The sequence below is a fragment of the Thalia democratica genome, chromosome 3, assembly GCF_965202585.1.
Source record: "Thalia democratica chromosome 3, ktThaDemo2.hap1.1, whole genome shotgun sequence".
NCBI lineage: Eukaryota > Metazoa > Chordata > Thaliacea > Salpida > Salpidae > Thalia > Thalia democratica.
In genome coordinates, this window is record NC_139167.1 from 41,458,491 (window position 1) to 41,483,701 (window position 25,211).

Consider the following 25,211-nt stretch of genomic DNA (forward strand, 5'->3'; position numbering starts at 1 on the left):
TCTTAAAAAAACGTTGTAAGTTTTAAAATGCTGTTATTTTTTTTCAAAAAATCCTAAACTAACTAAAAATGAGTTAGTAAAAACATACAAATAGGTACATTTGAGTTTATTTTTGATTTATGTATAAAAATCAGGTACGTGTATCTAAAAATAAAAACTTTCTTTTTTAACATAATGTGCGACTACTAAACTATGTTTGATTGTGTTGTACACTCGTATTGAATTTCACAAGTCTCGTAACTTTTTTTAACTTCAGGGTTTCTTCTCTCTCAAAAAATTTACATCTTTTTATTGTAAACAAATACTTTTTTTAAAGACATTTCACAACAGAACTATAACAACAAAAAAGTTATACTTTACTGTTTTTAGATCGTTTAAAAAAAACTGTTTCATAAATTTAACATTGATAAGCTTAAGTTGTAATAAAAAATATTTTTCTTTAAATATTTACTTATCTAATGATTTTACCTGTAACAGAGAAACTTAAAAAACAACTAGATTTATCTTAACTACTCCTAATATATTATACTTAAAATATTGTCTAGATACATTTTACTAAACTTTTTTTAATTACTTCTGACCACTTACCTACATTTGATAAAACAATCAATTACTGTTCTAAATTTCTTAGTTACTTTAAGAAAAGAACAAAAAATCTAAGTTATGAAAAATAAACATACTCGAAAAAATACACTTTGTAAAATTTTTATTCATATCAGATTACTTCACTGCTAAAAGTAAAATATAGTTATTGTTTACGTACTGTTATAAGAAAAAAAAATCAACAGTACTAGAAAATAAAAAGTAAGTAAAAAGCACCTTTTATTTACTTAAGCAGTTCGCATGCAACTACTGCAGAATGTTCTATTTTCTAACAAGTAGTTTGAAATACTTTTATTTGTTTTTAGTTTAACTCAATGAAAACTTAAAAAAAAATTTTAGGACACTTACAATAAAAATAACTGTTAAAGTTTCAAAACTATGCCAGTATAAAAAAACAAACTTAAAATCTGATAAGAATAAAAACAATTAAAATTTTAAAAAATTAAATTAAATTTATTTTTAATAAAAGTTACAACAAAGTAGATTTTAACACATAAATAGATTTACTGCGCTTAATTAAACGTTTCATTAAAAGACATTTTACGTAACAACGTAAAAAATAAGTTATCTTCGTATTAATATTGAAGTTAAACCACAAAGAATATTTACTTTCAATAACAAATGTTAATAATTTTCAACTAAAAACTTAAATACAAAAATTATAAGAAATCAAACAAACAAAGAAAATATTTTTTTTAATTGGTTTTGATTTTCTAAACATCGTTCATTTTTTTGCGAAATGTAGTAATATCGGTCGTTATAAGTTTAAAGTCTCACTTTAGAACCAACACTTAAAAAAAACTACTTATAAGTTAGTAATAATATTAACTTATTATAAGTTAGTTACCTTAAATTCTAAAACACAATTAACTTTTGTTTTCTGAAAATAATCTATAACTGAACTTAAACTACCAGCTCTTGCTAGTTATTTGAATTAAAACTTAAACCACAACATTATTTATGATAAGTTTACAGCTGTTTATGTATTATAATTACTAATTTCAGTTGTAAGCTCAGAAGTGTTTTATGTAGTCTTAAAGTTAGTTATCTACTAACTTTAAATATACAAACAAAAATAATTTCTTTAAAATGTTTAAGATTTTTTAAATCTTTTCTTTAAAACTACAACTTCGTTTCTTTTTTTTTTTGTGGAAATAATGAAATATCTATACTAAAATAGTTTACAATTTTAAAGAAACACTTTAAAAAATCTCTAGTTACTTCTGCGACAAGAACACGCAAAAGACTTAGACTATATTTTAATTTGTTCTCGGAAGACCATTTTCTTTCTTATATATTATTTCAATTTATTTACATTAATAACGGTTATGTAATTTGAATTCGAAATACTTGCTCATTTTATACTCTACAGTTAATCTAAAATACTGCTAAATAATTACTAAAAGACAGTACTTTTAGCTATCGCACTGTTGCTGCAAAACTTTGATTGGCTTTTTTATAATTAAGTACTAAATTGTTTTATAATTTAATATATTTAAGATGTTAGTAGTTGTTTTAGATTAAATTGTTTATTAGATTTGTACTATATATAGTCTCAGCCATAAATATCAAAAGGATTATAAGTTTTCACGATTAAAAAACACTATAGAAACAATGATTTAAAATATTAACTATTGTTTTGCTTTTAATGGTCCTTTTTTAATTTGTTTTTAAATTGAAAACCCTATTTTGACTAGTTGTTTAATTTATTTTTCAAAATTTCAATTAGTTTTATTATAATGAAGTCCGCCGTTAATCACTAATATTCACAAACAGTCTATTAACGTATTATCTCTTAATTTCCGTATACGAATCTAACAAACATTCAATCATCTATAAAAAGTACTTTAGAAAAGAAATGATTTGTACTCTTGAAAAATACGTAATTGTATACTATTAAACATTTAGTGGATTATCATTATCACTATTATTTGTATTTTTAAATGTTTTCTTAATAACAAAGTTTTTAGTAATTTACGATAAACTTTTTTTTTTTTGAATTAATAAAAATGTTTTACAATAAAGTCTACAAATACGTATTTAATTTTATATAAAGACATTTTCATTTTATTCCAGTAAATGTTACATATGAGCTATTTATTCAAGAAATATGTTATCGTAATTAATCTATAAATGGCCTTAAAAAAAGTATTATAGGATTATATTTCTTCAACTGTAAATCTATTAAACATTTCTAATTTCCGTAAAGTTTTTATCCTTAAACAGCACAGAATACAGATGTTAGAATTTTAATTTGTTTATTATTTAAAGTACTTAACCTATTATACCAGATCTAAGTACAAAACAACTTTTCGTTCTATCGAGCTCTTCAGTTATATTTTAAAACTTAATCAAATAGAAATATCCAGTTACATAATACTAAAAAAACCTCGATAATTTGTCTCATTATATTCTAGTTTTAGAACTTTTTTGTCAACTTTAGATGTTAAACTACAATATCGTACTTAACTTATTAAAAATAGCGAAATCTCTGTGAGTTAAATTACTAACTATTTCTAGGAAGTCTCAAAAAATATAAGTATTTCAAATATGAAACTGAATATGCTAAATTAAATGCAAAAAGTGTTTTTTTTTAAATAGGCTAACTAAGTTAGTTAGTTCAAATTTATTCGATACGTCACTTAAGTTATTTTTGCAAATTTATAAAAAAATTTCGAGTAAAGCTTTATTTTTGCTCTAAAGAGATGCTTTAAGCATCAAAAAGGTTAAAAGAAATTTGAAAAATATTTGTATTTTTATATAATTAATACTCTAAACTTTATATATTTGTTTTTAACTGTTCAAAATATAGTTTTAATTGTTTGCTAAGAAAAGATCCTAGTAAAGTAACTTCACTGGAATATAAATAAAAACAAATTATACAGTAATCTTCCTTTATTCTACCAACATATGTTTCTGTGTGTCAACGAATCAACACACTTCAACTGGGTTCTGTAAAAAAATAATTACTGTAATGAGAGAATAGAAGCATAGAATAAAGTAGGTGTATATATGTTTTCATTAAAATAAGATATATTCTACAGATAATAGTTATTAATAGGTGAAATACTTAATATTAAATCCGACTGTTATAAAACTATATGATATTTGTAATTATTAAGTCTAAAATAAATATATATTTGTTTTTATAATTTAGTTACATGTTGGAAAGTGTGTATACTTTAACAGTTTGTTTATTTTTTCTGTTCATTTTTAAATTAAAAAAAAATATCATGTTAACCGTTAAGTCAATTTTTTTTAATTTGTTATTGAGTTTTTAAAAACATTTTCGTGTAAACATTCCAGCTATCGTAAAAAGAAAGTTTGTCAGTTAATATAACAAAGCTAATCCTAGTCGGAAGTTTTTAGTAAATAGTTTGTATGTTTGTTAGGACAATAAACCCTTAGTTTCGAGTACAAGCAGTTATAAAAAGCATGTAAAAATATGAGAGTAGATGTAATAACTTTACTCGTTCTAAACTTAAAGTAAACAGTTTTCATATTATTATTCTACATTTGTCTTTTCAAAATCACTAGACCAGGAAGCTAATTTAATTATCGATTATTGGTAGCAGGATTACTTTTTAATTTTTTTACTAGTCTATTTTAAAAGCGTTTTGAATTGAAGTTTTGTACTTTTTTAAAATAACTTTTAAGTTCAAACTCAATGTTGAACTAACTTAGTTTTTAAAATACAATAAAAAGTATCACACGGCTCTAATAAATTCTCTCCGTTTATTGTCATTGATTAAATTGTGATTTTTTTTTTCATTGGTGTTTTGAAGTTTTTTTCATACTAAGCTTACAATTTAAACATCGAATTTTATACACAGTTAAACTTAAAATTTTATTTTTTCATTCTGAACTGTTTAAAGATAGTGTCTTAATCGTTTTTGGCATAAAATTAACAGATAATTTCAAATAAAAGACTACAAATCAAAATTTTTAGAACATAAACCAAAATCAAATGTAACGCGGATAAAATAGACTTGTTTATGCTAAGACTAACTAAAACCTTTGTTAAACCTGTTGTGAAAAAAGTTTAAAATACAAACTGTAATTCAAATATATTATTAAAAATTTCTTATACATATTGTTCTGACCTTCGTCAAAGTGTAAATTAACCAACTGTTTTTATTATGAAGTTGTTTTACTAAAAGCTGCAAAAGGTTTATATAGAAAACATTCATATGAATAGATAAAAACAGTTTTTATTTGCAGCTGATTAAAAGTTAAAATACAATTTATTATACGTTTTACATACAATTATAAATTATAGTTATATATTTTAACAATTATCAACTTTTTTCAAAGAGATTGATAACAAAATAAATTAATGTTAGTTTTATCTAAGGAACATGAACATGTAAAATAAATCAAAAAACATTTTACTACAAGTAAGATTAATGTGGGAATTTAATGATTTTATTTGTTTCTTTTTAAAAAGCAGTCGTTATGTGAAACGCTTAAAAATCTTATATACAGGTTTATTGGAGAAAAAAAAGCTTTGCAAAACGAAAAAACTAATATAGAAATAATTACATAAAAAATATAGTTTTGAATTCACAAACTTTATTAAGTTTATAAGAGACGTTTGACCACAAGTTTTTTTTCTTTCAATAGTATTTTATTAGTGTAGATGTCAGTCAAATTCCTGAGAAATAAAGATACTCTTTATTATATTTTTATCTATATGACAGGTTAAAACTCAAATAAACAAACTCAAGTATTCAAATATCCTTTAAAGCTACTAAGAGCTTGATTGTATATTTTGTGTCACTATTTACAAAATAATCCTTGTAAAACTATGTAAAAAACTAACTTAGAAAAATATTAATTAAAGTGCAATATTTTTTTGCTATGCCATATCCAACCGTTTACTTTATACTGATTTGAAACTTAGATCCTCACTTTTGTTTTGTCTCAAATAAATGAAACTAATTTTATAGACTTAGAAAACTTGAGTTAAACAAAAATTTCCTAATATATTTTCAAAACTAAATAAACATATATCTTTGTAAAACAATTTTAGTTTTAAGAACTGGTCTTCTATTCTATACTATAAAGTATAGTTTCTTTGTATTACATTTTTATACATAAAATACTACAATTGAAAATAAATTGTAAATACTTAGAATTTGTTATTCGAATAAGTATTTCTATAAAAAAGCTTAAAAAACATATATAATTAAAGACTCGCATTGTTATTGTTTTTTAGTTTAAACTGTTGAGTCTTTGTCAGAAAAGTAACAAACTTTTTATTTCATTTTAGCTTTATTAATTATACTTTTCAAAAAATGTTTTTAAAAATTTTTTGAAGTTTAAAATAGTAACCTTTCTATGAGAAAATTACTTTAAATATTTTACTAACTAATAAGTTATTACTAATTAAAAGCTGAATTTATTTTCTGTGACAATTGTGACCCTATTTAAGGATTATCCAGATAGATTAAGTATTGCGGCGCCATTTAAATTAGGATACATAAGAGTCTTACTAAAACCTATTACAAAGGTAATCTTGTTATGAACCGAAATTTTGAAAGATTTTAGCGTAAAAATACTCGTATTCTGTAAAACATATCATGTATACTTACAAAACAGTATTGTCTAGTTTTGTTGTTGTATAGTCTAGATAATTTAGGAATTTACTTTTAAAATAACTGACTTAAAAAAATTTATTTTAAAGTTGGTTGTACTAAATTTTTATAAGTATAAAGTATAAGTATTAAGTATAAACAAACCGCTGTATAAATTAAATTAAAACGCTTAAATTAAAATTTAACAGTATATTTAGTGATAAACAAGAACTAGACGTTTTTCAACATAAATCTATTTATAAGAACGTTAAAGTATGCAGTTTATATAAAATTATTTTGAGTATGCAGAATACTTTAAAATTAAACTCGTAAAGCTTAGATTAACCTAATAATAATATTAACTCATAGAAATACACAATTCACATTATAGAACAAAGTATTTTTGTTGTGGTCTAATATACTTTGAAAGTAGGTTGTTAATATTCTTATTGTAATCAATAACACTAGTCAACACTTTTTACGATTAAAATACAAACTTTTTTTGTTATTATGTTATTTGGTAGAATCTTTTTAAACATGTTAAAACAAATATGCATAGTCAAATTCGTACAGACAAACATTTTTTTTAATACACAGATACTATATATGTTTAGTAATCTATGTTTATTATTATATACTAAATATTTAGTGCACAAAATAATTGTAAATTTACTTTACTACCAATATCATGTGTGCTAAGAGTCATTTAAGTATAAAATTAACTTCTAAAAGTCCATTAAAAAATATCTAAAACATTAACAAAAGTCTGAAACTATTATATTCATATAAACAAGTAAACGTAAACAAGTATTAAAAACTTGAGTAACTTAAACTTATACCACAACTTTAAAGTACTAATGAAAAACAAATACTTATGTGTATTCAGTTATCATTTTAATTTGAAGTTAAAAATAAGTAGTTATTGTGAACAAATTTTATCTATTAAAGAGCTAAATTTTATCACAAAGTGTGCAAAAATCGGTTAGTTTTTAGTTTTTTGATAGGCTTATAAGCTATTACAAAAACTTAATATAAATATTAGTATTACATCGATTAAATTAAATAACCTTATTTGAAATCATATACTTTTCTGTAAGAATAGAAAACAAAGCCTTAGTAAGTTAAAAACCGCTGGCATAAGTTACAATTCTTATATTACAACAAAGCTTATTAATGAGTCATAAGCAAAATAAAAACAGCTTTACAAATGTTTAAGTTTTATTATAGCTTAAAAAAGCAATTAAAAGTATCCACCTATAAATTAATAGTTTATATAATGATTTTTAGAAAATATTTTCAAATAATTACAAAATATGCAGTTTAAAAAATGTATGGTTTAAGTTTTTTATTTTACTATTTTTTCTTTAAACTTTTAGTTCAATATTGATAGCTACAGAAAATAGTGTAAAACTCTTTAGAACATTTGTAATCACAAACTCAATATTAACAACGATCTTAAAAAGTTTTGTTATTTAACTCATTTAATCTATAAATGTTATTAGTTTTTACAAAGTAAAAACTAACTGAAAAATTTAAAATTTAATTTAAAAAAGTAATTAACAAAAACATCACAAATAAGTTTTAATTACACATTACTTAAAAAATGTTTAGCATAATTAGTTTTTATTATTTTTGAATAAGTATTTAATCAAAACTGAAGATCTCTAGTACAGTTAAACATTATTTTATAACAGAACTTTATTAAATATAATAATTGAAGTTAGTTCGGTATAGAAGTTATAAAAACGAACAGTTGTTATTTACATTAAAATAGTTTTATCAATAAAAGGACAGTGAAATTTTAGCTCACCAGCTTAAAAAGTTCATTATCTAATTAACTAATAGTTTCTTTTATAGTTCAGAATACTTATTTTTGCTAATTAACATAAAAGTCATATACTAAGGTGTTGTACTAAAGAATTTTTTCTGTGTTAAGTTAATATAGTTTTAAATTTGTAGAAAAATAAAAGCACTTATATTTATTATGCTTAAAACATCACTGTCAAAATTAATAACGCTATATGATATCAACAATTATTTTAAGTTCAATATGATCAATAATGGGAATAAAGTTTTAGTTATAAAAACTTAAAAAAGAGTACATACATACTCGACAATATAAAGATTTAAGTTGCAAGTAAAAAACCACAATTAATTAAACAAAACTGTTTTATGGAGCTATTTCTAATGTTTTAAAGTTTCTAATTAACGAAAACATTTCAAATAAACAAAATACCTAAAAACTATATTTTATCATGTGTCTATAGGTACTTCATTGAATTTTTTAATACGTATAAAATATAAATAAGAATTCTATTTGAATAAGAATTGAAAATGTTTGTTTTTTAATAAACGAAAGATCTCTTCTAAGTGTGTGTATAAGACTGATACTGATTTTTTTGATGGTTCTAACCATTTTTTATTTTTGTTCAGTCAAATTTTCAATCCTGTTCGGTCTTTAGAATCAAAAGAGGCAGACTACCTTCATCCCATTTTAATATACAAAATATGAGTATTAATTTTATTGATATTCAAAATTTTTTAAATTGCTTATTGAAATCAAAACTTATCTAATTACAAAAGTTATACATATAGGCTTTTATAATTTGGTTAGATAGTCATTTGCTAAATTTTAGTTCCAGAAATAAAGTTTTCTAAAATCTAGCTGTTCGAAATCGTTTTGAAGTGTTGGTAGTTCTTTATGAAAAATGAAATTTAAAGATTGTTATAGTTTTAATAAAATATTCTTCAGCTTATTAACCTAAATACTTTACGGCGCTAGGCTAATTTTTTCTTGCTTTAATTATTTTTTTAAAAACAAGTTAGTGTTACAAATTAAGATTTATAAATACCAAAGATAATTCCTTTAAGTTGTTATGTGTTTTTGAAAACATATGTATTATAACTTGTTTATTTGAATAATTTAATACTTTTATTAAGCACAAAATAAGTATTTTTCATGAATCTACTAATTATAACTTAGCAGTCAAATTTAACAGTGTGTACATTTCTTGTTCACAATTTTTAATATTTAACTTTTTAACCAGTTTACAACTTTTTTATTCCTTAATTCTTTTAAATAAGAACAAAAGTTCTTAAATATTTTTTCAATTTGCCGAACACTGGGTTTCGATAATGTAACTTTCATATTTGAGATTTTTCAATGCCTTCATCTAAACTCAAAGTCCAGTGACTTAACAACTGTCCTAGACAAGACATTGAAAGTTATCAAAAAGGTGTGCGACTCGATAAGCGAAAGGTTTTTCGTGCACCAGGTCCAAGGACTAAACATTTTTAGCGCTTTTTTTTCTTGTTCAAAAAACTATATTAACAACGAGAACACCTTTTTTTTAACAGTCTTGTTGTAATGTAACGGCGTTTTACCTTATATTTGCTGAGTCAGCAAAATAAAAATTTCATAACTTTAGTTATTAAAAATTTATTTTTTGATAAACTTTTAATATGTTAGGGTAAGCTGGCTTAGGGGTAACAGTATAAATCAAAAAACAAATTGAAAAAGCTATTTTTATTTTGGATTTAAAAAAATTCTAAAAGATTTCTTTTAAAGCAGTAGTAATAATTGTTATTAAAATAGGTGCACACTAAATTGGGAAAAAAATCAATGCGTCGCTAGTGGTAGGACAACTTGACTTTTTCGTCAATCATGCTTAAGATATTTTTTACTCTTTATCGTAAACCCAAAGTATATGGTGAAGTTACGAATATATTTTTACTTTAGAGCGCCAAAATTACATGCAAGTAAAGTATTTCAGTTTGAATAATATATTTGAAGATGTAGCTTAATTAGATTATTATAAACATACAGTCTCAATAATCTTAATCATAACTGTTGTCATTTGAAAAAAATGTTGTACATCTTCTTGCATTTCTTTTACGATATGCTTAAAAGTTGTAATATAGCTCATTTTATTTAGCCATAATAACATTTTGTACGCCATATAAAAGAGAATTTGATCGAAATAAAATTATGTTGTAATTTGTTTTTCATTTGAGCTAAAGAGCTTATGTCTTTTTGATAGAAAAATGTGCAAGGGAAACTTTATATAAAGGTTTAAATATATATTTGTATTCATACTTTTTTATTTTGAAAGTTCATAAAAGTTGCGTCAATTTATAGGATTTTACACTCAAACGGTCGCTTCATTGTTTATGTACTTAGCCCCGCATGGTTATTTCACAACAGCGGCATAGTCGACTAGTTCTCATAAAGACGAAACCGGTCTTGGGTTTTCACGTATACTGGTGCTGTTGATCGTGAGGTTTGAAATTTGTTTTTATCTTTTGTTAATTTTCTTCCTTTAGTTTATATTATTTATCCAAAAACAATCCCAAGCTTCTGAACCTTTTAGATTCTAAATAGATATTTTATTAAAGTCGTTTTTATGTTTAAATGTATAAACTTTCAATGACACAAAAACACTTTTTTCGATCATTTTGATAAAAACAACTTTTTAAGCTTTCAATCTTATTTTGAAAAAGTCGTCGTAAAATAACTATCATGATATATCACTTTTTTTATCTGCATGATTAAAACAAAGTCTTCGAGTTTGGTATCAAATATTTTTTGAGAACTTAAATAATACTTTTAGATTTTGTGTAAAAGTTTTTCTTGTTTTCTTTGAAATAAAATATTTTTTTAAATGACTACATCTTTTTTAAAACATTTTAAAATTGTGCTTAAAATGTTATAGTTGTAGCAAAAATACTACTGGCTACTTTTCAAAAATATTATGTAAATCATATTCTAGTTGTGGTATCATTTTTCAAAATACTAAAACAGCTGATTAAATTCGGTTTCATCAATCAATTTTAACACAACTTTAAAAAAAATCAATTGAATAAAATCGAAATTTTTCTATAAAATCTTTCGAAATAAAAATAAATCATGTTATACTATTTCTTAAAACTAAGTATAACTTTTAAAGTTTTAACTGGCTTTTATCGAGTATAACTAAAAACAAGCTACTCTCTTTATCCTCAAAACCTTAAGATTTGTTTGAAAAACAGTTATAAGATTTCAGTCTAATAAAAAAACGCAAAAACTGAATATAAAGTTTTGTTAAGTATTTAAGGTATACGATAAAAGAACATATTTCTTACAATTTTTTTTTAACCGTTAATTGCATTAAAAAGTTGAACTTAAAAATTATTATGTGCTTAAAAATAAAGAAAATATTTAGACTAAAAAAATAAGGTGTTTTTTTTCAAACATTAAGTATTATTTTATAAATTTCATTTATTACTATAACCTATCATGGAACATTTTCAACGAACAATTTCAAAGAACTATCAAGGAAGTAATTATCTTTCAAATACAATATTTCTAGTTTTTTAAACGTTTATTACATGGGTGTGTTTAGGACTGGTTTCAGTTTTTTTACAGATTTTCCAACATAATTTTTTAATGAGACACTACTTTTTAACACTTTTGGATTTCATTTAATTTTCTGATAACTGATTAGAAGTCTTCAACAAATGTTGTAGCTTTGCTTTTTCTTAATAAAAGAAAGTATAAAAACATAAAAAAACTAAATTAAAAATCAAAACAGTATATATTGAAAATAAGTTTTATTAAATATGTAGAATAAAAACAATCACATACTTAAAAATAAATCTGTAAAATTGTGAAAATTTAAATACTTTTTCTATTAGATTCTACTTTAGTTCTATAAAATAAGAAAAAACATGTTTCGATTGTAAAAATCTTAGTTTCACTTTGCTACATCGAAATTTCACACTTTAACTAAATACTAAACAAAATATCCTATTCATTAAATCTATATGTATAAATTATTTTAGATTTTATAAACCTATTAAGAAGTTATTTTTCTAAGACTATTAACTAATTTTTTATTTGCAATTTCCTACTGCACTTAAGAACTCATTAAGCTAGTTGTCAACGACTTTAATACCAGACAGAATGAATCCTCTGTTGCCTGGCATTGTGACGAGCGGATGGGTTCTTTCTGGTAATACCTGGTGACACAGAAAATTTGCTATCAAACATAAACTCAAGGAAATACAGATAAGTTTATAAAATATAAACAAATTAAAGTACTTGAGAGCTTAGTAATGTTTTACAACTCATGGTTAGGTTATTTTAGCGCAAAGTGAATTTGTATATATACAATTTTAAAGTGTACCATTACTTTTACAGCTAAAAAAGTTATATATTATAAACAAGCTTAATTCAAGTATTAATATTTAGTTACGTTATCATTATATACGAAAACAAAAGTATATAACATGTTTTAGAAAAAATATTGTAAAATCTGTTTCTATTTACTACATTACTATTAAGTTTAAGGCTACTTTATTCTCTATAGATAATAAGAAAGGTGCAACAAACTTGGTAATATCTCATGAAAGTTTCGTTAAGTTGCAGGTTGATTGCGCACCCACTAGTAGTCAGGTTGACGAACAGCTCCATAAGAGGTTCGCGATGTTCACAATAAACTGCGAAAGGCCGAGAAGGAGCGAGCACTTGCATCAACATCATTACTATTGATGTGGGATGAAATCTCCAAGAAAGATTTTAATTTTATACAAAACTTAACAAAAAACAGGTGATTTAATTTGGTTCATTTTTGATGTTATTAGAAGATTTAAGTATTTTGTTACATTAACTTAATAAGGGTCATATAACATACATACAACTACTAAAAGAGCATAACTATAAGTTTCGGTAGCTCAGAAACAAAGACTCGATAAGGCTTAAACTGAACTGTTTAAAACGCATATAAAACTTTACGTTTTACTTAAATCAAGTTGGAATACCCAACTCTATCTGACTGCAGAAAGTCTGTCGATCATCCGGCTATGAATATGTCACACAAGAACTAACCTTAATAATCTATTTTTATAAAAAACAAAAACTATTAAAACATTTGTTTAAATACTCTATAAACTTGATCAGTAAATTATGAACTTTAGATACGACAATTTAGTATACAATCAGAGCGTAATTTCTGTATATCAATTAATTTATTATACTGTATGTTAGCAAACAAGTGTTTAAATAAACGAAATCAACATCAACTTGATCAAAGTACATACTATAACTTCTAAAACATCTTACCTGCTAGCAACGACCAACGAGTCTATATTATTTGAACGGAGCAGCTCAATAGCTTTACGTTGATGCATTTTCCTTTTGTTTCTACGGCCAATTCTTATCTTCCAACGTTCTTCGACTGACAATTTGCTTTCTTTTTTCGATGAATCAGTGTTTTCACTTTTAGCTGGTGTTTTTCTTTTTAAGTCTGATGCCTCCTTTTCTGTTTAGAAAATTTTAACAAATAATTATTTATTTAATATTACTTAATTTATTGATGTACAAATACCTTAATTTAATTTTTTACTTTACACAGTAACAAAACACTACAATTTTAAATTTAAAAATATGTTTCTTTTAATTTCCATAAAAATTAACAAACACTTCTGTTTTATTATCAAAAATATAATTGTATACTTTTGGTTTGTTTTAAAAGCAACAATTAGAGTTCTCAACTTGAGTTCAAGTAGATAAATACAAGTTAAATACTTCGAAGAATGTTTCGCCCTGTAAGGCCCAATTATATCAAAAATTTTAAAAATAAAAACAAACGTATATAAAGACATTAGGCTTAATTCAAATTTACAAACTATATTTGCGAAATGATATAAAGTTAATGAAGTCTATTGAAAAAATTTGACTACTTTCTATAAGAATATAAAAGAAATTAATTAGTTATTTATTTTAAAGGTTGGAATACATACTAGTTAAAGTATAAATACGAATATATAAAACTGGCCAACTAAAGAGTTCAGAAAAACTGTTTATAAACAACAACAATAACAAAAAAATTATTAGCTACTGAATTAAAACATTAACTATAACACAGTGTTTTGAAAAAGTATTGACTTACATTTAAAAAGGTAACAAAAAAACTATTAAAGACTAGTGCAGTGTTGCCACAGTTCGAGCTGAAAAAAAGCCTGACTCTTCCTATCTTTTCTATATCAAATTCTTAATTAAACCCGATTCAAAAATACACAACCAAAGACTTAAAAAATTAGTTAATTTATTTAAAAAGATAAAAGATAATAAAAGAATTTAATTTATTTCAAAAATTCAATTAGACCTTGAAAAAAGAAGAATTGCAAAGCCAAATTTTTTTAGAAAGTATCATTAGCAAAACGCATTTATTAGTAAGATAAACTTACTTATTACTAGCATGTTTACGTAAAATTTCTTGACTTTTCCATACTTTTTTCGAAAACCCTTATTTTTTTCAGACTTTTCATAACTTTAGTCATTTCTTTAAGTTTTTCCTGGTTTTCTGACTTTGTTGCAACCCTGTTAGTGGCCAAACTTTGAACAAAACTATGAAGAAAATTCCTTAATAAATTATTACAAAAAATTTGTAAGTAAATACTGACAGACATTTGTTTTAACTACTAAATGGTATTGTGAACTCTACCTTGGTTTCTACAGGGTTGTCAAATGTTTTTTGCAAATTTTCTCAAGGTTTTCAAAATTTTTTAAGGTTTTCAAAAGTACACATTTTTGGATCTATTTTTTGTTTAAAATTAAGTTTAAGGTAAGAAACTTTGTTAAATAGTATAAAAACATTGAAAAGAAACTGTAAAGCTACCTTAAAGATGTTTTTTAATATTAAAATATGTTGATGATGACATAATAATGTTATCCATATGACAGATTTATTGTGTCAAATCGAAAGTTTAATATTAAACATGCTAAAAATAATTTTAATTCCGGTTTTTTCAGTTTTTTTTAGTGATTTTTATTCAAATTTCCAGGTTTTTTTAATTTATTTTCAAAATTTCTCAAACTCCAGGTGTAATAGCCTAAATTGAAAATTTCAGGTTTTTCCAAGATTTTGAAAACCCTGTTTCTACAAATAAATTCATTATATAAATAAAATATACAAACTTGACTTATTCAGGGTTGCCACAGATCAAGCAAAGAAAAATTTCTCGACTTTTCCTGACTTTTTACTAAAATTTTCATAACTTTTTTAAATCAAACTCTTACTTTAAACTTATTCTAAAATACATAATCAAACACTTGAAACTATTTAAGTTTTCAATCTTATTTTTGTTCAGGTTAAAAACAACAGTTTTTTTCTTTTTGCTGAATTCAATCATCTAACTTGTTATGTAAAATACTAAACTTAGTGCTTAATTATAAAGAACTTAATTATTTACTTTAACAAAAAACACTTTTATTCTAAAATTCTGCAAGATAAACTTTTGTGTATATATCACAGTTTCACTATGGAAGTGTCCTTACCACAGATCATCAATACTAAAAATTATACAAAAACTGCTTGTTCAAGAAGATAGTTGTTCAATATGTTATTAGAAAATTTTTGCAGCTTTACATAGGATATTTTATTAATTTTTACCAGATGAAGGCATTGGAGTTTAAGCAATTTTGTTAACTTCTAGAAAAATTTTGAAACTTTAGTCAGACTTAAAGGATTTTTAATTAATTTTATACCATTTGAAGGCTTTGGAAAATAGGAATTTTGTAAATTTGAACTGACAAAGTCTGACGTTTTTGATAACTTTGTCAAATTTCCTGACATTTTCTGATTTTCCTGACCTGTGGCAGCCCTGATTATTACATTTGTTTTTGAAAAACCAAATAAGAATAAAAAAATATTTTAGCAGCTAAAAAAATGTCTGTTAGTACTAACTTAAAAATTTTCTGGTATTTTATAAATTATTTTCTTAGTATTTGAACTTACGACTTTTATTATTTTTTCAGAAACTAATTAAAACTCAAGAGTCCTACAGGGTGAAACACTGTTTTGTAAATAAGTTCTTTGAAATATTAAAATTGCAAAAAAATTACTTCTAAACTAACCAAACTTCTGGTTTTTAAAAATTATACAATTTAAATATTGTTCGTATATTTGAACTGGCCAGTATAAAACAAATTATACCAGTCCTTATATTTTTAAATACTTAAATTTAAAAACTTACTTTACAAATGTAATTTACTACTTAAAATTCAAGGTGACCACATTTATTATAAGATAAGCTAAACAACTTACCTTTAAGTTTAATAGATTCCATGTCTTCATCTTGTTGTACCAAATCCATGACAGGAATTTCTTCGGATATGGAATCGTTCAGCTTGTGCATTGGTAACGAATGCATTGTTTCCCAATATTCGTCTGGCAAGTTCAAATGCTGAACACAAGTCAGATTGGGTGCGGTCTCACCTCCAGTGTGCAAATTGACCACTTGACCTTTTACAAACCATAAAATTAAAAACTTGATCAAGTTAAATAACATTAAGAAGCCACTTATTATTTTTATTATTTATCTATTTACAAGCCAATTAAAGCTTACCGGTTCCAGACATTTTTTCAAGCACAGACGAAAGCAACAATCCTGCGCAAGTATCAACAACAACCACGTTAGAACCGGGTCTTACGTTGGAGTAAGTCAGAAGTTGTGAGAGGGAGTCGCAGCGCATGTTGCACACCTTGCCCGGTTCTCTGTTCTCATACAGCTTGCACAACAATCTGCTGGTCGGCCTGTAAACATTTTCACGTTAAGTTTTGACAAGTTTATTCATTGAGCTTATTTTCAGTTAAACCATGATTTATTGCTTTTTTCAATCATAATTATTTTAAATAGGCATCAATGAGATTAAAAAAAAGTAGAGGATGGAAAGAAGACTTCGACAACTTTTTGATGATGCAAAGTTTAATAACTCATTGTTTTTTTTATATGAAATTATAAGAGAAATTAACTAAGTATAAAAAAACAGAATTGCATTGGTTTTATAAGAAAAAACCTAATAAATAGTCATACAAAATGTTTAAAAAGCTTTAATTGTAACAATAATAAATTCAATTATACCATATAAAAACATATTTTTATAAAATTGAGCATTAAAGTTCATTCACAATAATTTTAATTTTTACTCTTTCACTTTTAATCACTTTTGCTAGAAGTTTAATACAAAATAACAACATACTTAACATTGAAAAAAAATATTTTAGTCTGCATAAAATCGCACAAGTAAATAATAAAATTTTAAAGTTGATTTTAATGATTATTATTTAAAAAAGGCTTTACTTGTTCAGGATTGTATCAATTTATAACTGCTTTTTTTTAACATTTTCAAAACTTACTTTAAAAAAGAATTCTAAAGTATACTATGAAATACTTTTCAAAAGAAACTTTGTTCATTTTGAAATTGATTAACTATTTTATAGCTGAACACATTAAACAAAGCCTTAATAAAATATATATACATGTATATAGTATTGAAAGGTTTTTAACAATATATAGTGAACACTTAAAATATAGCTTAAAATATTTCCAGTAAGTTAGTTATTTCCAAAGTTAGTAAACATATGATAAAGTTTTCTTTTCAATATACATTTAAATACAAAAAAAAAATTATCCTCGACAATATTTAATCTACTAATTATTTTTTTTATGTAGTATTGATTTTAAACATATATACTTTTAATTTTTGTATTCTGATTATGGCATATATATTTTTTACATAATTCTAAATTTAGTAACAAAATAAAGCCTAAGAACGACTGTTTAGTTTATTATATTCAGTGTTACAACCTTAAAAAATTTTTTTTAAACAACTTCAGAAAACTTTTTGTTTAGATAACAATCGTTGTTATATAGCAGAGTTTCTTTTTTTTTTCAAAATACCCCTTTTTAGAAATTAAAAAAGCTCTGGTCCCCTCCAAGAAGATTACTCAAAAAACTACCATTAAAACCGCCTAAAACTTCATTTTTTTGCTCTTCATCATCCAGAATATCTAGTGTAAGTTTCAAATTATGGCATTGTGGCCCCCCTGTGGCCCCTTTGCTACTCATGACCCCAAGGGGCCACTTGGCCCACATTAGGAAACCCTGTTATATAGTTTTACCCAATTAATAAATTGAAAAGCTAGTAAGAAAAAATAAGGCTCTAAACTAGGTGCTTTAAATTAAATTCCATTTTCAAAAATTAAGTTTTTCATTTTTCTTATAAGCAGTTGATTTTTATGGTAGCTGATAACAAGTCTAGCACCAATTTTTAGTTTCAATAAAATTTGTATTCTACATTTATTTAATAACAGCTAATGAAAAAAAAATTATTGAAACAAAAATTTCCGACAATTTGTTGAAGATAAACATACAGTGATAAGTCACAAATATCAACTTTTATAACATATATCAACAAAAAAGACCTTTTTTAACTTACTTAAGAAGCTGTATAACTTCACAATGTTTCTTTTGCTTTTTCTTCAGGTACTTATTTTGGGAAAATTTTGTTTTGGAACTGAACGATAAACTGTTTTCAACAATCATTTGAACAATTTTATCACCACTTGCACCTGACTGTTTTAACAACTCAATTTCCTCTTGCTTTAAAGACTGTGAATTTTGACCGCCGGGCATGTCAATTAAACACCTAAAAATGTTTCGAGATAAATTACTATAAATGTTAACGACTCAAGTGGTCAATCTATAGATTTTTACTACTACATACTACGAAAAAGTTTACATGCTGAGATTCGACTTATATTAATGGTTTCCAAAAAATATTGTTGAAATTGTTTATATATTTGTGCTCTTTCTTTTTAATACAAATATAAAACATACGTAGCATATAAACATATATAGCATATAAACATATATAGCATATAAACATAACATATAAAAAAATAAACATTGCTATAACAACTAGAATGTCACTATAAAAAAAACCATAAATGAACTATAAGTTGTGTAAACAAAATCTAACTAAAACTATTTCACATACATGTATTGTTTATTGCAGGTGTACATGCGACCCATGAAGGGTAAAAGTTCGGCCCGCGAGCGAGCACGTTTTCATTTAAAATGGGATGCTGCCCGTTAAAGGTGCTGCCTGCAGCCCGCGAGCATGTAAATGTGGCCGGCGAATGAAATATTTTAAAACTTATTAGGAGGTTTGAAGTGAAGAGCAGAAAAATGTTTTAAGTTAAATTTACCATATATTTGAAACTTACACTAGATATTTTGGGTCTAGATATAGCAGAAATAAAGCTATATTGGTTTTAAAATTTGATAAGTTTAAAATGTAAAAAATATTAAATTAAACAAGAAAAATCTACAATAAATGTTTAGAAAATGATATATGACAAGTTATTTACTTTAATTTGGGGATATATTTATTTACAATACAAACAAAATCTTAAGGAAAAATAAGTTGTTTATCTTATTTAAGTTAATAAATAATGAACTTCACCACACGACTAACAACAACAGCATCCGATATAACCTACGAACTAAGATACGAGATAAGTTACAAACTAATTAATTTTTCAAACTAGAAGTCTGTTATTTTAAAAATTAAACATTCAAGTAAATAAATAATACAAACCTGTTATCTGCTCCAGATTTATCAGTTTCAAAGTTAACTTCTTTTTTACTCATAGAAGATAAAACCAAGTCACCACCTATTACTGTAACAAAAATTATATTACAGTAAAATATGGTGTATGCATATTGTATATGTGTAGAAAATGCTTTTTTTAAAATATTGAGTAACACAAGTAAATTGTAAATTTTACATTAAAACTAATTGACACAATTTTTTGATAGTAAACTTGTTTTCCAATAAATATTGTTCTTGTAGTGATACATCGTATAAATAAAGTTTAAAAAACTCTTTACATAAATAGATTACATAGTTTTATAGATTATTACATAGATAATACATCGTTTTAAATAAATACACTCTAATAAAAAAATATTTAAATATTTAAAAAACTGCAGACTGATTGAATAAAATATAGACTTAGAACGTAAGTGCGTCATGTGGCTTAATTAATCCAAAAGTTTAGGGGTCTATAAAATGTAATAGGACCATGGGAGCCATAAGGCTACAATTTGAAACTTAAACTAGATATTCTGGAGTTGGTGATGAAAAGCAAAAAAAAAGTCATAGGTGTAATTACCCATAGTATTGGAACTTATACAAGAAAGTTTGAAGCTTATACTAGATCAGGGCTTCCCAAAGTGGGCTATTTTAGAAAGTAAGGAGGCTATAAGGCCATCATTTGAAACTTTAGATTAGATATTCTTAAGTTAGTGATGAATAACAAAAAAGGTCTTAGAGTAGTTTTTTTTATAAATCTTATTAGGGGGCATCGCCTATATTAAGCCTATATTATCATAACTTAATAATCTATTACAGCTTATATTAAAAAAATTTACCTTGAATCTTTTCTTAAACACATTCTTTTTTACAAACACTTAAGCTAGACTGACAATTAGGTAAAAAACTTAATTATTTTAATCTGCAATATAAGAGACAAACAAAAAAAATATTATATTAAACAAATCATTTAAACTACTAATTTCAACAACAAGCTTTATATTTTACCAAAGCTAGTTTTATGCAACTTTATTCTGACAAAAGCTAACGGAAAATATTTAAAAAAATATATTTCAAAATAAGTGACGCATGTATAGTTTACTAATAGTTACCACTAATAATATGAAAATATTTTTGCCAACTAACATAAGTTTTATCAACTTTTTACGTGGAATAAAATTATCAATGATGAACATGAGAAACTACAGTTAAATTAAATTTAAGTTAAATTTTAAATTGAAAACTTGAAAAAGTAACTTACTTTTGTAACTTTGTCCATATTCTTTATTTAAAACATTGTCACATTTGAATTTGCTTTTTTCAAAAAGTAGCTGTTTACCTTTGACAACTTTAAGTGCTTTAAGTACTTCATTTTTCTTAAAAATAACAGTTTTGCCTTCCAAAATAATATTATCTTGTAATTTAATAGTACTCATTTTAAATACCTAAAATTTGAAAACATTAAAAATACTTAAAAAGTAACAATTATTGAAAAAATAAGAGTTATACTAAAAAACATAATAAATATAGAAATTTACTGTTTTTATTTATATAAAAAATGCTATATATCTAACAACAAATGTTTAATTTTAATTTTAATGATTAAAATTAATAAGAACTAAATACTAATACTTTAGAAAAATTTATTTCAAGGTCATTGTATAAAACATATTGTTGAACTTTTAGATTAAATATAAAAACACATAATAAATAAGATGAATCTCTATGACTATTCATTCTAAACTTGTCTTAATTATTAATAAAGTTATCCTTTAGGGTTTCAAAACTTAAACTAAAATAATTCTTAAGTATGACAAAAAAACTTAGAAACTGTATATTGTAATTATTTCTACTTGTTTCAACTTCAATAAAAAAAATCTTGTTTGCTAAAAAATATTACTCAGTTGAATAAGAATCTTTGCATTTAGAAAGTAGACAAATATAAAATTTGTAGAAAAAATTTTAAAAATGTACATGCCTAATAACTTTTTATTACATTTATTAATATTTCTTCATTTTAAATCTTAAAGGATTGCAATTAAAGTAGTATTATTAACATATTTTAAATTAGTTACATTTGAAACTACTATTCCTTAACCCACAAATATAATTAATTTTTCTCAAAAAACAAAATATATTTCCTTTTTTATAATTACTAATGGAGAGAGAAAACATCAAGTAAATTTTAATTTAATTAGCTAAGACAAAATAATTTTAAATCGATTCAGCTTACTGGATATTCTGTTAACTTCATAAACCAAAATATAAAAGCAAAATTTTATAATAATTAATTTTTTTTAAATCATTCAAAAGACTATAGTCATACTAACATTAAAAATAATTTACAGAATATAATTTCAGCTTGGCTATATTTTAATTTGTACATTAAAAATTGCATAATTATTTACAATAAAATAACAGTAAACCTTAAATACATTTTCCTAATAGCAAATTATTTCCTACATAGCATTCTAGAAAAAAAAATTAGTAAAAAAGAGTTGCTAGTTAAATTTATTTGCTAAACTTAAAAAAGTCTATTTTGTCAAGCAACTTTTTTTTTTTTTTTTTCAAAATAATAACATTTTCATTGATTTCAAAAATATTCTATTTAAAAAAGTATAAGTAGTGGTTTTTCATCAATAAAAACATACTTCAACAACAATAATTTAAATAGAACTATACAAAAAGTATTAAAATTATAAAAGTTTCTAGTTATTTTCTGTTTTTATGCTTTGTTTCAGTGTCAGGTAATCTGATACTTTTAAAAAGTACACTTTTGTTTTCAGGTAATTTATTCCCTGAAAGTAAATCTTCAAGACCATCAATAGGTAGAAAACTTTTATTTGCACACTCCCAGTTTCTCATATCATTTGGAATACCAAGTTTGTCAAGTGCTTTAGTAGCTATATCTTTACAAAATGGTTGTAACAGGATTGAACAAACTCTTAAACCTTCATAAACACAATAAATTTTACTTTCAACTTCTTTTGGATCTTCATTATTCCACAAAGTATTTCGAGTGATAACTAAGTTTGATTTTCTGGTGGCATCAATTATATGAAATATAGCATCCTGATAATTAAATTGGTTAGCAGCTTTTTCTACTTTAGAAGGTAATAGACGAATATTATTTATAAAATCAAGGTCTTCTTCAGAAAATTTTGAATTATTTTTGTAAATATCTAAATTAAAGTGTGGATATATTTGATTTGGATTAACTTTTTTTGCAAGTGCTCTGTTCAAAGTATTTCCCATATCGTTTGATAAATCTCCATTTACAACTTCAACAACTCTTTTATTATAAAAACTACAATTGGTCTCAAGGTGACTTTGTCTAAGTAAGAAGTATTTCATTCCAATGTTTGAAAATTGTTTTCCTGCCATAACAGGATCAACAACATTACCTCTACTTTTTGACATTTTGAAACCCTCATATAGCCAATGTGAATGAACTACTAATTTTTTAGGTAAACTAAGACCACAAGCTAACAAAAATGCTGGCCAGTAAACAGCATGGAACTTCAATATATCCAGACCTATAAATTGGACATCTGGTGGCCAAACTTTTGAAAAATTATCTTTGTCTGAAAATCCAGCAGCTGTAAGATAATTTGACAAAGCATCTATCCAAACATATATTACATGGTCAGGATCATTAGGGACACTAATACCCCAGGGAACTCGACTTCTAGGTCGAGATACAGACAAATCACTAAAGTTGTCTATGGTAGATAAAACTTGATCTTGGTAAAGTGCAGGATATACAACATTTTTACTTAACCAAATTTTAATATCAGGAACAAACTTTGATAGGTTAAACATGTAATTTTCTTCTTTAATCCATTCAACTTCTTGGCCACTTACAGTACTAATGTGCTTTCCATTCTTTTGAACTACTTGCTTTTCTGTCAAAAAAGCTTCATCGGAAGTACAATACCATCCTTCATAATAACCTAAATATAAAAAATTTGATAAATGAAAAAAAAAAACTTTTTTTTTTAATTTAACTGTAAAATACTTCATACAGGTATAATAAAGTATATAGGATAAAAACAAAACCTTTGTATAAATGTCCATTTTTTTCTAATATTTCCCAAAGTTCTGTTACTGTTTGCTTGTGTCTTGGTTGACTTGTTCTTATAAAATCATCATATTCAATATTGTAAGAGTCAAATAGTTCAACAAATCTTGAATTATTTTTTAATAAACTATTGTTTTACAAACTAAAGTTTAGTTTTCAAGTAGAGTTAGTGTGGCTATCTACAACTAGAACCAGTGGATCATACATAAGGACTATTAGTTATACAAGTTTTATTTTATAAGTTTGTCCATTTTAACTTATTTAAAAATGTTGGTTTAAACATCTTTAATAATATAAATAGTAAATTATAAAGAAAAAAAATGGTTGGCATACCGTTAGGATCTGAGAAACTTAATCACTAAAAATATAATAATATTCCTGTAGAATTAAAACAAACATAAACTGTACAATAACCTTTAACAAAATTAAACTAACTTTTTTGATACTTGATCACAAAATTGCTGAGGTTGCAACTTATGCTTTTGTGATGCTTGCCAAATTTTAAGTCCATGCTCATCACATCCAGTAGAGAACAGTGTTGTTCTATTTTCATAAAATTTTCTCCATTTTACATCAGCTTCTGCTAAAGCTGTTGTGTACAAATGTCCTATATGTGGTTTAGAATTCACATAGTATATTGGAGTTGTAACATAATAGCTTTTATGTCTTAAAAAATTCAAATTGAAAAACTTTTTTAGTTTTAATGACTTCATATGAATAAACCTAAAAAATAAGTTTTTAAGTCTAGGCTAAATAATTTTAAAAATTTAAAGAATTAAAAACAAAAATCAAGTGTAGATTTTTATTTGTATCTCTTACATTTTTAAAGGTCAATTCTTTTATATTATCAAAAAAATAAGTAATATTTTCCAAACTTTAATTTATAACCTTAGTTTAGCAGGGTTGTCACTCTTTGAGTCAAAAAACTGTCTTAAGTGACCTTAAACTGTCTTGAGTCATCCTGAGTTTTTTAAAATCTTTAAAAAAGTGTTCTTAACTTTTCAAAATTAATGAAAATGAAATTATTCAACAAAATTTGTTATAAAATAACAAAAAATTGAAAATAAATCAACTGAATCTCAATCAAAACCTAGACAGGATTATTAAAAATGTAAAATTAACCTGAGTTTTTCATAAAAAAACAAAAATATTCTGAGTCAGCTTAGTTTAAAATAAAATTTAAAATTTTCTGAGTTATTCTGAGTGTGTCTCAACCCTGGTTTATGACAATAATGATTGTTATATTTTCAAAATACAAAAATAAAATTTTACTTCATTATCATAAAATAAAAAAACTTGAAGTGTTTAATTGCTTTTATTTTATAATAGAAAGTGACTATATCTATATAATAATTTATAATGATATTGATATTGTAAAATAAAATCAATTATATATTTAATAATTATTAAATAATAAGTAAATAATAATAATTTTTACCATAAAAAAAAAACATTAAAAAAAAAAATAATAAAGTTTATAATAATAAAATTAAATCTTTTTATGTATTTATACAGCTTGTTTAAAACCAAG

General features: G+C 24.2%; 2 protein-coding genes across 2 annotated transcripts; both read right to left on the reverse strand.

The window, feature by feature from the left end:
* Positions 1 to 11,917: 11,917 nt before the first annotated feature.
* Positions 11,918 to 21,039, reverse strand: LOC145831536 (tRNA (adenine(58)-N(1))-methyltransferase non-catalytic subunit TRM6-like). The gene is made up of 8 exons (XM_082938821.1): positions 20,861 to 21,039; positions 19,603 to 19,684; positions 18,439 to 18,648; positions 16,566 to 16,753; positions 16,265 to 16,462; positions 13,279 to 13,477; positions 12,550 to 12,721; positions 11,918 to 12,176 (listed from the first exon to the last, which is right to left on the reverse strand). Exons 1-8 carry the CDS (start codon positions 21,033 to 21,035, stop codon positions 12,090 to 12,092), a joined length of 1,311 nt encoding a protein of 436 aa, XP_082794947.1. The 5' UTR covers positions 21,036 to 21,039; the 3' UTR covers positions 11,918 to 12,089.
* Positions 21,040 to 22,132: 1,093 nt separating this feature from the next.
* LOC145831515 (methionine--tRNA ligase, mitochondrial-like) lies at positions 22,133 to 24,397 on the reverse strand. The gene is made up of 3 exons (XM_082938793.1): positions 24,116 to 24,397; positions 23,659 to 23,786; positions 22,133 to 23,552 (listed from the first exon to the last, which is right to left on the reverse strand). Exons 1-3 carry the CDS (start codon positions 24,391 to 24,393, stop codon positions 22,312 to 22,314), a joined length of 1,647 nt encoding a protein of 548 aa, XP_082794919.1. The 5' UTR covers positions 24,394 to 24,397; the 3' UTR covers positions 22,133 to 22,311.
* Positions 24,398 to 25,211: the final 814 nt, after the last annotated feature.

Coding starts and splice junctions, on each gene's coding strand:
- LOC145831536 (XM_082938821.1), bottom strand. CDS start 21,035: ATGAGTACTATTAAATTACAAGATAATATTATTTTGGAAGGCAAAACT. Junction 12,722..13,278: donor TCGTTGGTCGTTGCTAGCAG/GTAAGATGTTTT, acceptor TCTTTCTTGGAG/ATTTCATCCCACATCAATAG. Junction 12,177..12,549: donor CTTTCATGAGATATTACCAA/GTTTGTTGCACC, acceptor CTGTGTCACCAG/GTATTACCAGAAAGAACCCA.
- LOC145831515 (XM_082938793.1), bottom strand. CDS start 24,393: ATGAAGTCATTAAAACTAAAAAAGTTTTTCAATTTGAATTTTTTAAGA. Junction 23,787..24,115: donor TGTGATCAAGTATCAAAAAA/GTTAGTTTAATT, acceptor AAATAATTCAAG/ATTTGTTGAACTATTTGACT. Junction 23,553..23,658: donor AAATGGACATTTATACAAAG/GTTTTGTTTTTA, acceptor TTTTATATTTAG/GTTATTATGAAGGATGGTAT.